Here is a 17,145-nt window from a genome sequence, read left to right as displayed (position 1 = left end):
TGAATTGTTGAGAAGTCTATTGTAGCTGATCTTAGCGCAGTGTTGCTGTTACTAAGTGCAGTGTTCTAGTTCTACTCATTTTACTCAGCATCACTTTGTGTTAAGTTGTTCTGGAATACATTTCATATACCACATGTTCAGCCATTCCCCAATTAATGGGCATCCCATCAATTTTCAATTCCTTGCCACCACAGAAAGAGCTGCTATCAATATTTTTGCACATGTGAATCTTTTTCCCTTCTTCATGATCTCTTTGGGATATAGACCTAGTATTGGTATTTCTGGATCAGAGATTATATGCAGTTTTATAGCCCTTAGGACCTAATTCCAAATTGCTCTCCAGAATGGTTGGATCAGTTCACAACTCGACCAACAATACATTAGTGTTCAAATTTTCCCACATTCCCTCCCATATTTATTATTTTCCTTTTGTTGTCATATTCAATCTTATTAAGTGTGAATGGTACCTTATAGTTGCTTTGATTTGCATTTCTCTGATCAGTTTTTCATATGACTATAGATAGTTTTTAATTTCTTCATCTGAAAACTGCTTATTCATATCCTTTGACCATTTATCAATTGGGGAATGATTTGTATTCTTACAAATTTAACCCAGTTCGCTATATATTTGAACAGTCTTTATCTGAAACACTGGCAATAAAAATTGTTTCCCAGTTTTCTGTTTTCCTTCTAATTTTGGTTTTGTTTGTGCAGCCCCATTTTAATTTATGTAATGAAAATTATCCTTTTTGCATTTCATAATATTTGTCTTGTTTGGTCATAAATTCTTCCTTTCTCCATAGATCTACAGATAAACTCTTTCTTGCTCTCCTAATTGTTTTATGGTATCATCCTTTTATGTCTAAAAAATAGTGAGTTCTTTTCCCAGAAGTTAAAGTCTTTGGTTTTATCAAACAGTCGATTACTATAGTAATTTAGTATGGTTTTTTTTTTGTACCTAACCTATTTCACCGATCCACCACATTTCTTAGCCAGTTCAAATAGTTTTGATGATTGCTGCTTTATAATAGTTTTAGATCTGGCTTGGCCAATGAGTTTTTTTTTTTAATGACTTCCCTTTATATTCTTGACTTTTTGTTCTTTCAGATGATTTTGTTATTTTTTTTCTAGCTCTAAAATAGTTTTTGGTATGTTGATATGACACTGAATAAGTAAATTTATTTAGGTAGAATTTTCATTTTATATTAGCTTGGTCTATCCTATAACCAATCGATGTTTTTCCAATTATTTAGATCTGACTTGTCAAAAAGTATTTGGTAATTGTATTCATATAGTTCTTGGGTCTATCCTGGCACATAGACTCTCAAGTATTTTACATTTTCTATGATTATTTTAAATTTCTCTTCTGTCTCTTGCTGCTGGACTTTGTTGATAATATATAAAAAATGCTGATTTATGTATACTGTCACATCATCTGCAAAGAGTTGAGAGTTTTGTTTCCTCATTGTCTATTCTAATTCCTTCATTTTTTCCCTTCTCTTACTGTGAAAGCTAATATTTCTAGTACAATATTAAATAATAGTGATCATATGGGTCATTCTTTTTTCACTCCTAATATTATTGGGAAAGTTTCTAGCTTATCCCCGTTACATATAGTTCTTGTTGATGGTTTTATATAGATACTATTTGTTGTTTTAGGAAAACATATTTAGTCCTTTGTTTAATGTGAATGGGTGCTATATCTTGTCAAAACCTTTTTCTGCTTCTATTGAGATAACCATATCTTTTTGATTAATTGATATGGTCAATTATGCTGATAGTTTTCCTAATAGTGGACCAGCCCTACATTCCTGGTATAAATCCTATCTGGTAAAAGTATATATATTTTCCTCATGATAAATTATTGAAATCGCTTTGTTAATATTTTATTTAAAATTTTTGTATCAATATTCCTTAGGAAAATTGGATCTATAATTTTATTTTCCTGTTTTGAGTCTAATTGATTTCAGTTTTAGTATCATATTTATGTCATAAAAGAAATTTGATGGCATTCCTTAGTCTTTTTTTTTGCAACTAATCTATAATATAAACTTTTTATAGTATTGGAATTAATTGCTATTTAAATGTATGGTAGAATTCATTTCTTCATCTGGCTCTTGTGTTCCTTTGGGAGTTAATTGATTGTTCAGTTTCTTTATCTAAAATGGAGTTATTTAAATATTGTATTTCCTCTTCTATTAATCTGGGCAATATATATATATATATATATATATATATATATATATATATACACACATATATATATATATATATATATATATATATATATATATATATATATGTTTTAAGGTTTTTGCTAGGCAATGGGGCTAAGTGGCTTGCCCAAGGCCACACAGCTAGGTAATTATTAAGTGTCTGAGACCGGATTTGAACCCAGGTACTCCTGACTCCAGGGCTGGTGCTTTATCCACTGCGCCACCTAGCTGCCCCAAAACATATTTTTTAAAATATCCATTTCAACACAGTTGGACAAAATAGCTTTTAATTACTTTTCTCTTCATGGGTGGTGAATTCACCCTTTTCATTTTTGATACTGGTAATTTGAGTTTCTTTATTAAAATCAATTAGCTAAATGTTTTCTGTTAATTTTTTTCATAAAACCAATTTTTAGTTTTATTAGTTCACTAATTTTCTTTCAATTTTATTAATCTCCTTTGATTTTCAGAATTTCTAATTTGATATTTGAGGATTTTTAATTTTTTCTTTTTCTAGCTTTTTTAGTTGCATTCCAATTTATTGATCTGCTCTTTCTATATCTTATTCGTGTAAGCATTTAGAGATATAAAATTTCACTTAAAAACTCATTTGGTTATGTCTCACAGGTTTTGGTATGTTGTCTTTTTTTTGTTCGTTTTGTTGGAATTTGTTGTTTTGTTGTTTGACACACTTATTCTTTAAGATTAGTTTATTTCTTTTCTAATTTTTAATCCTTCTGTGGCACCTTATTTCATATAATTTTTATTGTATCACAATTTGAAAAGAATTCAGTGACTGTCTTTTAACATTTGATTGTGAGGTTTTTAATGCCCTAACACATAATCAGCTTTTGTATATATAATACGCCATGTACCTCTGAGAAAATGATATATTCCTTTCTATGCTCATTCTGTTTTCTCCAGAGGTCTATCATATCTTAATTTTCTAAAATTTTAATCACTTCTTTAATTTCTTTCTTCTTTATTTTGTGTTTAGATTTATCTAATTCTGAGATGGGGGATTTGAGGTCCCTGTTGTCTATGTCTTCCTGTTACTTAACTTCTTTTCTAGGAATCTGGTGTATATATGTTTAGTACTAATATCATGTCATTGGTTATGGTACTGTTTAGTAGATGCAGTTTATTTATGTCTTTTAATTAGATCTATTCTTGTTTTTGCTTTGTCTTGAGATCAGGACTATTACCCCTACCTTTATTCTGTGTAACTGTTTCAGATGTGTTTCTTTTAAACAACATAATGTAGAATTCTGATTTTTAATTCACTGTCTACCTCCATTTTGGGGGAGTGTTCATAGTTATTACTACTAACTATATTTACCTTCATCTTATTTTCCTTCCATTTTATACTTTTCTCTTTCCTTTCACCCAGTTCCTTCTCACCAGTGTTTTGCTTGTGATCACTACCTCTCTCAATCTGCCTTACCTTCTATCATTCTCCTTTCTCCTTTCCTTTTGCCTCTTCTTAGAACAAGATAAATTTTTATTCCCAATTTAGTGTTTGTTATTCCATCTTTGAGCCAAATCCAATAAGAGTAAGATTTAAACATTGCTCCCCCCTTCCCCCATTGTAATAGGTCTTTTGCATCTTTGTATGATGTAATTTACCTTATTTTTTCTTTTTCCAATATAGTCCTTTTTTCCATCCTTAATTTTTTTTATATCACATCAAAATTAACTTATTCCTACACCCACTTTCTCTGTCTGCTCCTGCAAACTGCACAGATAGAGATGTAGTTGGACAAATAACATCTTCCTGTGTAGAGATGTAAACTGTCCAATCTTATTCACTAATGGCTTTTTTAAAATTTCTTTTTATTTCTTCTTTTGCATCATGTATTTGAAGATCAGATTTTTTTGTTCAACTCTGTTCTTTTCATTAGGCAAGTTTAAAACTTCCCTATTTCATTGAATATTCATCTTTCCCCCTGATCCCATTAGGTAGTAGATTCTTGGTTGTAATCCAAGCTTCTTTGCCTTTCAGAATATCATATACCAAGACCTCTAATTCTTTAGTGTTGAAGTTGCTAAGTCCTCTGTAATTCCAACTGCTTTCTGGGTATTTGAATTGTCTCCTGACTACTTGTAGGTTTTTCTTCTTGACCTGATCATTTTGGAATTTGACTTCAATATTCCTTTTAATTTTGGGATCTCTTTAAGGAGATGAGCAATGGAGTCTGGTGATGACTATTTTATACCCTTTTGTTCTAGGATATTTCGGGATAGTTTTCCTTGATAATTTCTTGAAAGATACTTTTCAGGCTCTTTGTTTGATCATGGTTTTCAGATAGTCCAGTAATTCTTAAATTATCTTTTGTGGATCTGTTTTCAGGTGAAGTTTTTCCCAATGAGTATTTTATGTTTTATTTTTCATTCTTTTGATTTTGTTTGATTCTTGCTGACTCAGTCATTAACTTCCATTTGCCCAATTCTAAATTTTAAGGAATTATTTTCTTCAGTTAATTTTTGAACCTCCTTTTCAATCAATTGTATCTTTAAGGAATTGTTTTTTTCAGTCAATTTTTGTCCTTCTGTTTCCATTGTTGACTCTGTCTTACATAATTCTCATTTCTTTTCCCAGTTTTTCTTCTACTTCTTATTTGATTTTTTTGAGTTCTTCCAAGAAGGTTTTTTTTATTATTGAGACCAGTTCATCTTCCCTTTTGAGGTTTTGCCTGTAGGTATTTTGACTTTGTTGTCCTTTCCTGAGTTTGTTTTGATCTTTGTTTTTACCATAATAGCTTGCTATGATCAGGGATCTTTAATTTTTTTTTACTTATTTTTAGCCTATTTTATGACTTTTAAAGTTGATCTCTGTGTCTAGGGTGTAGGAGCACTGTCCCAAGTTGCTTCCACTGGGGGTCATGATGCTGGGGCATTGTGTGCTGGTGGCTTGCCCCTACTTTGCTGGGGTGACCTGACCTCTTTGTATTGTGCTGGGTGTTCTAGGCTAGAAGTTTGTCTTCTATGCTGGCACTGGAAGCCTCACAGCTGACCTGCTGTGCTTTTGGTCCACTGAGCCAGGACTGAGGGGTCTTGGATGTTCATCTGTGCTGTGGCTAAGAGCCTCTTGCTTGTTGTCTGGACACCATCTACTTTCGCCTGCACTCTCCGTTTATCTCAGTGAGACAGATCTTTCCTGAAGTCTTTGTAAGTTATCTTAAGCTGGAAAATTGTTTCATTCACCTTTTTGTAGGTTCTGTTGCTCCAGAATCTGTTTAGAGGCTTGAAACTGGGAAGAGCTCAGACAGCTTACTGGTCTTTCTCCACCACCTTGGCTCCATCTCCCAAGCTTCCTTTTCCAGTCTTTACTCATGCTAATTATTTTAATGTATGCTCTGTTCCTGCTAAACTCTGGTATTCCCTATTCCTCAAATTTATTATTTCCTTGCTTTATAAAGCCTTTGTTCTTTAAATTCCTTATCCTAGGATGCATTCCTTCCTTCTCTTTCTGTTGAATGCTTCCTATCTAAATATTTCAGCTTTTCCACAAAGTTATCCCCTGCATCTCCCACTCTTTATAGTCCAGAAAAATTATTTCATAACATTTTATTAAACTCCTGTGTACTTATATTTTCATTTATTTTTGTGATTTGTGCCCTTGTCGTGGCTCCCTTACTAGAGTGGAAACTCCTTGAAGATAGATTTTTGTTTATTCATCTCTGTATCCCCCTAGTGGGAAATAAAATACTTCCTACATATTTATATTTTGACATGTGTAATTTTTATAAAAAAAGAATTTTACTAGTCTGAGCACTTTTCCAGACTTGTTTTTTGGCATATAGACAGTCATTTCCCCCAACTTTTTGCATTATTAACCAATGAATTTTGAATACCTTCAAGTGTACAAAATGCTGTTTTAGGTGATTTAGGAAGGGATACATAGAAGTCAAGGGGGGAGCCCTTTTCCTTTAGAAACTTATTGGCTAGATCAGACTTCTTTACATGAAAAAGTAATATTGCAGTCATTGTGATGTTTTATAACAAATGTCAGGGAGATGGTACAGTGCAATGGAAAGAGCACTGGATTTGGTTTCAAAGGACATGAGTTCAGATTCCAAGATTGCTACCTTTGTGTCAAGACACTCAAGCTCCTTTGTTGCTCACTCTTCCTCAGCAACATTTATCTCCAAATTAAAAAAAAAAAAAGTTGAAGGTGTTGGACTAGATCAAGGAATTCTTAAACCTGGATACACAGATCACCCAAGGTATCTATGCATAGGTTTGAGAGGGTCCATAATTTTTCATGGGGGAAATCATATGTAATTTTATTAATGTGAGTTGAAATTTAGTATTCATTTTTTAATTTTAAAAAATATTATTTGGAAATAGGATCCATAAGCATTAGTAAACTGCCGAAAATGTCCTGACATAATAAATTTAATAGCCCCTGCTCTAGAAGATTTCTATGTTCCATCTCACCTTTAACTCTTTGATCCTAGATTCTTACAAGATCATTAAAAAAAGCCTATTTCCTGACCTTCTCCATCTTAATGCACATTTGAAAGACAGAGAATCTTATTTTATTCCTTTTTTCCTTTTTATCTATTTATATTTATTCTGATTTTGTACAAATAATATTTTTTATGCACTACAAATATAGACCTGTATAAGCGATAAAGTAAAGGGGAGAGAAAAAATTAAAATTAATAATAATAATAAGAAGAATAAGAATAGTAGGTATGGCCAGGTGGCACAGTGGACGGAGCACCCAAGCCGAAATCCAGCCTCAGACACCCAACAATCACCCAGCTGTGTGGCCCCATGCAAGCCATCCCAACCCCATGCCCTGCAATCCCCCCTCCCAAAAAAGACCCAGAATAAAATAAAATAGTAATAATAATAGTAGGGGTGGCTGGGTTGCAGACAGATCACTGGCCCTTGAGCCAGGAGCACCCAGATCCAAATCTGGCCTCAGACACCCAACAATCACCCAGCTGTGTGGCCCCAGGCAGGTCATCTAGTCCCATTTGCCCTGCAACACCCCCCAGAAAATAATAATAATAATAATAATAATAATAATAATAATAATAATGATAATAATAATAAATGTGCTTCAGTCTGTGTTCCAATACCACCATCTCTGTTGCAAGTGGCTCACATTCTTTATGATAAGTCCATCACAAAAGTTACTTCCATATTTTTCCACTGTTACCATTGCTGATCGCAACTCCCTCCATACTTCTCTACTACCATTTTATCTCTCCTTTCATTCTGTCTCTGCTGTAGGGTAGTTGAGTGGTGCAGCAGACAGATCCCCAGCCCTGGGGCCAAGAGGCCCCGAACCCACATACCACCCCTTACCCAGGATTCACCTGACCCTATGGTCCTGGACAGGCCATCCAATCTCAACCCCTTGCAAGAAGTTAAAAAAGAAAATGTGTTATATCTGACCACTGTCCCCCCATGGTCCATCCTCTCCTCCATCACTCACATTCCCCCCCCTTCCCCCATCCCCCTTCTCTCCTCCTTACTACATATGAGTATATATGCTGTTTCCTCTCCTAGCCACCTCTGATGAAGGCAAAAATTCCCTCATTCCCCCTCACCTTCCCTCCTTCCATATCATTGCAACAGCTCATTGTAATAAAGAAAAATCTTATTATATAAAATATTTTAGCCTATTCCCCCTCTCCTTTTTCTTTCTACCATTACATTTTCCTTTTATCTATTGAATCCATTTTTATACCACAATATATCTTCAAATTCAGTTTTCTCCTGTGCTTCATCTATAAAAGCTCCTTCTACCTGCTCTATTAAATGAGAAGGTTCATATGAGTATTATCAAGTATCATTTTCCTATGCAGGAATACATGCAGTTCATCCTCATTAAGTCCCTCATATTTTCCCCCTCTCCTCCAATCTCCATGCTTCACCTGAATCCTGTATCTGAAGATCAAACCTTCTGTTCAGCTCTGGCCATTCCAGCAGGAACATTTGAAATTCCCCTAGTTCATTGAAAGTCCATCTTTTTCACTGGAAGAGGACATTCAGCCTTGCTGGGTAGTTGATTCTTGGCTGCATTCTAAGCTCTTTTGCCTTCTGGTATATTATATTCCAAGCCCTATAAGCTTCCAATGTAGTTGCTGCTAAGTCCTGTGTGATCCTGACTGCAGCTCCACGATAATTGAACTGAGTCCTTCTGGCTGCTTGTAATATTTTGTCTTTGACTTGGGAGTTCTGGAACTTGGCTGTAACATTCCTAGGGGTTGGTTTTTTGGGATCTCTTTCTTGGGGGGATCGGTGGATTCTCTCTATTTGTATTTTGCCCTCTGCTTCTAGAATATCAGGGCAATCTTCCTGTAGTAATTCTTTGAAAATGATGTCAAGGCTCTTTTCCTGATCATGACTTTCAGGTATTCCAATAATTTTTAAATCATTTCTCCTAAGTCTGTTTTCCATGCCAGTTGTTTTTTCAATGACATATTTCACATTGTCTTCTAATTTTTCATTTTTTTGGTTTTGAAGTATTGATTCCTGATTTCTGATAATTTCATCAGTCTCTTTGAGTTCTATTCTTTGTCTGAAGGATTTGTTCTCAGAGAGTTTTCTTATCTTTTTCCATCTGGCCAATTTTGCTTTTTAAAGCATTCTTCTCCTCAATAACTTTTTGAACTGTTTTATCCATTTGACCCAAGCAGATTTCCTTGACTAGACTGCTGACTTCATTTTCATGTTTTTCCTGCATCTCTCCCATTTCTTTTTCCAGTTTTTCTTCTAACTTCCTCACTTGATTTTCAAAGTCTTTTTTGAGCTCTATCATAGCCTGAGTCTAATTTCTGTTTTTCTTGGAGTCTTTAGATGCAGGAGCTTGTGCTTCCTCATCTTCAGACTGAGTAGTTTGATCCTTCTTGGGCTCATATGCAAAATATTTCTCAATGGTGTTCCTCTTTTTTCTCTGCTTGCTCATTTTCCCAGCCTAAGCCTGTTTTGGGGGGGTGCTTCCTGAGCTTTTGGGACACTCCCACAAGGGTCTCAGTGTGTGAGGCTGTCTTCCCTCCTCTGTGAATGACCATAAGCACCTCCCTCTGCTACGGGGCTGAGGTGGGGGGGCCCTGCTGTTCTATTGGGGGGGGCTAGACTGTGATCAGGATCTGAATGTGGTCAGAGCCCCACAGTCCTCTTCCAGGGGCAGAGGACTGAGCCTGCAGTTTCTCTTCACTCCCGTCCCTCAGCTCAATGGGCTCATGCCCTGGGGGCTCCTGCTTACGGGCTTCACCTGCTTCTGGTTCCTGGATCTGGAATGCAGTGGCCAAGCTGCTCTCTGCGTGCCCTGAGGGCTGGGCTTCATGTGCTCATCCTGGCAGACGTTCCCCTACTGTTCCCCCAATTTGTGCCCAGTGTTCCCCAGGGAGTAGGTCAGGGAACTCCCCTGCTGCTGTGAGCTGGGGCTCCCAGCACCCTGGGGCTGTCTCTGGGAGGCTGAAGTTCTTTTTCTATGTCGGGCCGCCCCTCCAACCCCTGGGAGCAGAGCCTTTCTGCTCTTTTCCAGGTTACCTTGAGTAAGAGAACTGCCTCACTGGGTCCCTCTGTGGGTTCTGTCTCTCGAAAATTTAGTTAAGAGTCCTTAGCTTATGAGTTTTATGAGAGAGCACCTAAGACACGATCTTTAATGGAACTGGATACCTCAGTTGATAGTATTTCCAAAGACACTGAAGACAAACAGTACTCCTTGCAAGTGACATGCAAGATCATAAGCTTCCAGAGGCATCAAAAGTAGGAGAATTGGAGAGAAGAGAAGGGAAATCATTCAAAGCCCCATTTAAAGGTAGTTCAAAGGTATGTGTTAGAAATACTAGAAAATACTACTTTGGTTATACATAGCCTGTTAATTAACAAATGAATTCATTTGGTTATGTAGGTAGCATAAACAGTTGTCTTGAAATATCTCCAATACTTCCTTTTGAAATACTAATTTTTGGGGTGGCTAGGTGTCACAGTGGATAGAGCACCAGCCCTGGAGTCAGGAGTACCTTAGTTCAAATCTGGCCTCAGACACCTTAATAATTATCTAGCTGTGTGGCCTTGGGCAAGCCACTTAACCCAATTTGCCTTGCAAAAACATAAAAGAAAAAGATACTAATTTTTTTCTGAACTGAGAATTAGGATCTTTGTTTTCAAACTTTGTACTTATTTTAAAAGTTTTTAAAAAAATCTTTGAAGATACACACACACACACACACACACACACACACATACACAGAAAGGTGGCTTAGATTTTAAAATATAAAGATTGTCCCCCAAATCTTAGCATGTGTTGTAAACAATTACTTAAACTTGGAAGCTTTGGAACTGTAGAAGCTTTTGTAAAGCTTTGGAATTTTATAAATGTTAGTCATGTTAACTGGGTCTGTATGTTTCTGGTCCCAGTAACTTTCATCTAATGTGTTGGGAAAACTGAGGTAATCTAGAGATTCGGAGAACTTTTAGGAAAAAGTGTGTTAATATAGCTTCTTAGCCACTTTATCTAATGGTCAGCTGTGAATAAAATAGCCATTTAATTTCCTGGAAGGGGAAATTGCTTTCTATGCTGTACTGATTTTAACGTAGTTGCCAAGATGAGATGGAATTAAATTGAGGGTCATATTTGTTTCTCCTACCTTCTTTATAGACAGCTTTTTGCTAGGCAGGATATAAAGAATTGACTCATCCCACTATATCTTCCCCCCAAAGATTGCCACATTGGCATTCTTGCCAGTAGAATCATTCTTTTGAGATTCAAATGATTTGTATGTGGAATAATAATAGTTTACATTTATAATACTAAAGTGTTTATGAATTATTTTTGTTAGCTCTTATTGGTTTGTCATATGAACTAGGTATAATTTAATTCCATTAAATATTTATTAAATTTACCTTTTTTTAGGTTTGAGGGGACCACTTAGGCTTGCAAAATTCAGCATGCAATACTTAATAAAATATATAATACTGTGTACTTGGAATATTAACATTTTGAAAAATGCAATTCTTATAGTTTAGTGAGGAGGTAAGACATGTATACAAATTATAGTAAGGACAAAAAACATCCAAAGTTTAATTATATAATTAATGCTTATGATCTTCACAATACCCTGTGAAATAGGGAGTTCATGTTTTATTCTCATATTATGGATGGGAGAGAGACTCAGAAACTTGACCATGATTATACAACTAGTTAGGTGAGGTGGGAAAAAAGCTGAAGACAAAAAAAAAAGGACATTAGGACCTATGTAACTCTTGAAAGGTCATAGTCCAACATCATTGTTTGCAATCAGAGTGCTTGTTGTCTCTGGGGCACTATCTCAAGCTGTAGGGAAAAAAAGAATAAGATATAGCTCATGTTCAGTCATTTCATTCATTTCTGACTCTTTGTTATCACATTTGGAATTTTCTTGGCAAAAATACCAGAATGGTTTGTCTTTTTCTTTGCAAGTTCAATTTTATAAATAAGGAAACTGAGACAAATAGGGTTAAGTGTCTTGCCCAGGGTCACATGGCTAAGTTTCTGAGGTCAAATTTTCTCTCACGAAGATGAGTCTTCCTGAGTACAGGCTCTGCTACTCTATCCACTTTGCCACCTACCTCCCCTTTTAAGATGTAGTACTTCTAAAGAGTTTATGGATCAGTTGACAGAGACAAGACTTTTACATAAATACTGCAAGGTAAGGGAATGGTAAGTATAAAATTCACAAGTAGCTATTCTGAAGGGCTAGTGATGGCTAAAGAGGGTTTCAAAAAAGACTGGTTAATTCTGCATCTTGAAGAATTTAGATGAGTAGAAAGCAAAGAAAGGAGCTCATTCAAAAGAAAGTCATGCCTAAGTAAACCTTGGAGGTAAGAATATGTTGTGTCATGTTCAGAAACAATGAATACTACAATGACCATTTTGGTTAAGATGGAAGGAACTATCAAATCTAGATAAGGATATGGAAGGAGTCAGTTTCAGAAAGTAGAAGGCCCAACTAAAACAAACAGAATTTGTCTAAAACCAAATTCATTATCTTTCTTCCCAACCTCTTCTTTTTCTTCTAAATGTGACTATAAATGAAGGGGATGGATTAGGTGAACCCTGAGTTTTCTTCTGTTTGAATCTAAAATCTTATATTCCTGCTCATGTTAATAGGACCATCTCAATGCCTGAAGGAATGCTTGTCCTAGTCACAAGGAAGTCCAAAAGAGGAGAAGCAGCTTTGGAGAAAATCCAATGAATTTGGTTGTTGATAGGTTGAGGTGAGGTGACAGGACAGCTAGTTGGAGCTATCAGAAAGTTGAAGATGTAGGATTAAAATTTGAAGAGACACAGGACTAGAGAATTTCATTGGCAAAGGGAGATGTATGGAAAATGAAATGAAAAAAGCTTTTATTAAAGCCATGAGAGTAAATAAAGTCATTGAGGAAGAGAGCCAAGCAAGTAGAGCAGAGGGCCTAGAGTGGAGTCTTGAGGCATATTCAAATTGAAGGAATCTGAGGAAGCAGTAGAATTGCTTGATGTCAATAGAAAATGCTAAATTTCAAATGAAACCTCGTCATCAATTTGGTTAGGGTTAGCCTATTCTTGATCTCTCTCTCATATCCCCGAGTAGGGAGTAAGATAACAGACATGGCCTTCCCCATTTATCCCATTCTGTTGAGAAGGGGCTGTAGCCTCTGCCTTTTTCTTTGTTTGTTTGTTTGTTTCTTTTTAGGTTAGAAGTGCTTAAATCTCAAAGCTTTAAACTTCAAAGGAAATTTTGACTTGATTTACTAGAAGAATCTTTCTCTTCCTCTCTGTTTCTCTGACAAGCTCATATATGACCTGGTTGCCTTGTTTAATTAGATCTTTTTCTCCAAATTCCTCAATAACCCCCCCACCCTATTCTTTAGTAATAGGAGAAATTAATAAAGAAAGCAAAAAATGTTAATTCTAAATTCCATTTCACTTAGATAAGGCTTTCAAACATGAATAAAATGCTTGCAAAATTTCTGCAAAGTCAGATGGAAGGAGGGGAAATTATGCATGTTACTGTAATATGTAATTCATTCATTTTTCTATAGACATTTTTAGACAATTTTCCACTTTCAGGAGAATATTCTAATTTTTGGTTAAGTTCATTGTTAATGATTAAACTAAGATTCTTCTAAAACATAGACTCAATAGATCTTATAAACTTGTCCACTTCTAATATTGTTATTTTTTTTCCTCCTTAGGCTACCTTTAGAATCTCATGACTCACCTAGTCATTCCCCTCAGAGAAGAGAGTCTCCCATTTCAGCGGAAGAAAGGAGGCGTAGGGATAAGAAGCATTTGGATGACATCACAGCAGCTCGGCTGCCACCACTTCACCACATGCCTACACTGTTACTATCTATGGAAGAATCTTTAGCAATTCAGAAGCAACAAAAACAGAATTATGAGGTATTAGGAATGTTTTTATTTACTAATTTAAATGCATAATTAAGGATTAAAATTAGAATCCTGAAATCTGTATGAAGATTTTTGACTATAATCTGCCATTTTTTATTTAGTCTGTTAACAGCACATAAAATGCTTCAGCACAGTATTTCATGTATAAGCTTGAAAAATGGGAAAGAAGTACAATGACAAAAATGTTTGAAGTTTCAAAGAACAATGGGTCACAACAAAGTGTCGCAAATAATTTAAGCTGGCAGGCAAACAAACCCTTTCTAACTTCCAGCATAGTACATCCTTGTAGCAGTACATTTCCAGTTAGGTGCTAGAGCATATCATGTATAGCAGGTATGTCACCAATAACCAATAACATCAGCTGGTCCAATAGTTGTTTGTATTATTACTTGTCTCTTTGCAATGGTATTTTCATATCTGTGTATTTAAAAGAAAAACAACTTTTTCAGGGGTGGCTAGGTGGCATGGTGGATAAAGCACTGGCCCTGGATTCAGGAGTACCCGAGTTCAAATCCGGCCTCAGACACTTAATAATTATCTAGCTGTGTGGCCTTGGGCAAGCCACTTAATCCCATTTGCCTTGCAAAAACCTAAAAAAAACAAACAAACCATTTTTCTTCAAATATTTAAAATGGTATTTCTGTCAAAGTCCTTCTTGTACTTATGGAGCCAAAAAACATATTCTCTAAATTGTCTAGTTTGTATTGGATCTCTTCAGTAACTAGCTTTGGTTTACTAATTTTTATCTGTGATGTTGAGAGTTCTGCTTTTGAGTTTTGTTTTTTTTTTTTGCAAGGCAGTGGAGGTTAAGTGGTTTGCCCAAGGCCACACAGCTAAGGTAATTATTAAGTGTCTGAGGCCGGATTTGAACTCGGGTACTCCTGACTCCAGGGCCAGTGCCCTGTCTACTGCGCCACCTAGCCTCCCCTGCTTTTGAAATTTTTTAAAGAAATTAAATGAGGGGCAGCTGGGTGGTACAGTGGATAGACCCTGGGGTCTATCCTGGGGCCTGGGACAAGTCAACCCATTGCCCTAAATAAATAAAAAAATGTTTGAAGAAATTAAATGAACTCCCTCAAATGTGAATTTATTATGAAATTTTAGCTACTCATTACAGTATTGTTAGCTAACAGTTTGGGAGCTTGGTGTTAGGTCCAAGGGACAGGGGAAAGCATGAATGTGAAAGCAGAAATGAATGTGGCCACCATGTCACAGTTGGTCATGTAATCATTTGCAGGAAGCAACATTTCTACTGATAGGCTGGCCCCTTCCCTGGAGAGAGACTTTCTGAACAGGCACCTTTATACAAAGTCTTGTCTATGCTGGTCTATTTGTTTTCATTGTGGCATTTGGCACTCTTAGGGCTTAGTTTTCATGTAGGAACTTCTCTCTGTAGGAGAATCAATACAGCACTTAGAGTGTTATTGGTGTTTTAATAACAAAAGTTGCTGACGAGCATATTTCTTTAAAAGTCCATCAATATTTATTACTCTCTTAAGTCCCAAATCCAGTTATTTGACCCTTGCCGAGATTTTCTTTTCCATATATTGTTGATTACTAATTGAGATCAATAGTATGTATAGAATTCAGGGTAGTATGATTGTAGCTCTCTGGAGATTGCAGTGTTCTCGATGGCATCATTTCTACTCATCTTGTAGGTGGAAAGACAACTACAAGTGCCCACTTGAGGTGAGAGGGCATGCCTGTCTTGGTGGATCCAGTCAGCACAGCTTCATGATACCAAGGGCTACTTTAGGAGATGGTGAGGCCACTCAGAATTGTTCAGATAGCAGGAGCCGGATGCCATCTGTTGATAGTGTTTTCTATCCAGTAGAACTGGAACTATCTTCATGGTTATCTTTTGTTTCTGCAATGCCTAGTATACTGCCTACAATATAGAAATTGCTTAGTAAATGTGAATTGACTTGGAAAGGAATTTTGCCTTGGTTGGGACACTCTGAGATATATCCTGACTTACGAAATTAGTTAAATGATAAAGTATAGGGATGTTTTTTGTGAAATAGGCTATGAAGATGCTTAGTAGAACATTTTTAAGAAATAAAAACATTGAGGAAAAAATACAAAAGTTTGATTTTGCTGTTTTTTTTTTTCTTTTAAAGGAAATTCAAGCGAAGCTTGCTGCACAAAAACTGGCTGAAAGATTGAATATTAAAATGCAGAGCTATAATCCTGAAGGTGATATGCCAATCAGATACAGAGAAGTGAGGGATGAAGATGATTATCATTCTTCTGAGGATTAATTCTGAAGGAAGGTGTTTGAGCAGCCTCCTAAATTCTTCACTTTCTGAAGTTTTCCTTCATTACATTAGACTCCTAGGCTCTGGAAGATGCTTTTGAGTTGTTTAGACCAGCAGTCAAAGGTAGAAATTTACCATGTGAATGAGTGCTCATTCAGACTGAAGATTTCATGGTGTGCTTGCCATTCAGAACATTAAAAAGAAATTTCTACTAAGGATATGATAAATCTCTTTCTTATATTTAAATAAATTAAATTTTTCAGTATTTTGTGTTTAGTTTATTACTCTAATTTAATTATATATAATTTTTAATTGAAATTTTATTTTATTTTTCCAATTACATGCAAAGATAGTTTTCAAGATCCATTTACAAGTTTGAGTTCCACATTTTTCTACCACCCTCCCTTTCATCCTCTCCCCATGGTGGTGAACAGTCTGGTAAAAGTTGTATATGTATAGTAATGTTTAACATATTTCCACGTCTAGCTTAATTTTAGAGAATTATTTAGCTTTTTCTTGCTTCATTTTTTTAACTTAGAACTGAGAAGCCTAAAGAAATCATCCAAGGGCAGCTAGGTGGTGCAGTGGATGGAGCACCCCCTGGAGTCAGGAGTACCTGAGTTCAAATCCAATCTCAGACACTTAATAATTACCTAGCTGTATGGCCTTGGGCAAGCCACTTAATCCCATTTGCCTTTGAAAAAAAAAAAGAACTCATCCAGTATAGTCCCACATTTTATAGATAGGATAGCAAGATTGCATGATATGCCCAGAATAAGACCTGTTGGTGACAGGATTTGAACCTCATTCCTGACTTCAAGTCCAGAACTCTTAACTACTTTGCCAGTTAATTAGAACTATAATAGAACTTCAGTTATGTCAAACTACTCTGAATGACCTATTATAATGAAATAACCTCTTTTGAATTTTATTAATCTGTGCTGGATACTCCCCTAAGAAAATTACATAAATATGGTTTCTTGCCTTTTTAGATTAAAATAGAGGCAATATCAGGAAATTCTGGTTAAAGAAAGAATTGATTCAGTATCTGTTTAGTCTGGAAAGAAACATGAGGGAGGTGGACTTACAATAGATGCTAGAAAGAATAGGGCTTTCCAAGAGACTCATAAAAGAGAGAGAACTGTTTAAATTTATCTATGGTGTTCCTAAAGATTAAGGAGAAAAAAAGGAAACAAAGACAACTAACTGAAGGAAGTCACTGTATTCTAACAACTTTTCCTCAAATTATCCCGTTACATTATAGAAAATA

The 17,145-nt window shown here is 35.7% G+C and overlaps 1 protein-coding gene across 1 annotated transcript in view; it reads left to right on the top strand.

Moving 5' to 3' along the window:
- POLR2M (RNA polymerase II subunit M) overlaps positions 1-16,140 on the top strand; it is a 28,043-nt gene extending 11,903 nt beyond the window's left edge. The window contains exons 4-5 of the mRNA XM_074234583.1: positions 13,401-13,608; positions 15,738-16,140. Coding sequence (XP_074090684.1) covers positions 13,401-13,608; positions 15,738-15,878 — 349 coding nt within the window. The 3' untranslated portion in view covers positions 15,879-16,140. The remainder of the gene's footprint in view (positions 1-13,400; positions 13,609-15,737) is intronic.
- The last annotated feature ends 1,005 nt before the right edge of the window (positions 16,141-17,145 follow it).

The sequence above is a fragment of the Macrotis lagotis genome, chromosome 4, assembly GCF_037893015.1.
Source record: "Macrotis lagotis isolate mMagLag1 chromosome 4, bilby.v1.9.chrom.fasta, whole genome shotgun sequence".
Lineage (NCBI taxonomy): Eukaryota > Metazoa > Chordata > Mammalia > Peramelemorphia > Peramelidae > Macrotis > Macrotis lagotis.
The sequence above is the reverse complement of the archived record's forward strand: the minus strand, read 5'-3'. Positions and strand labels throughout refer to the sequence as shown.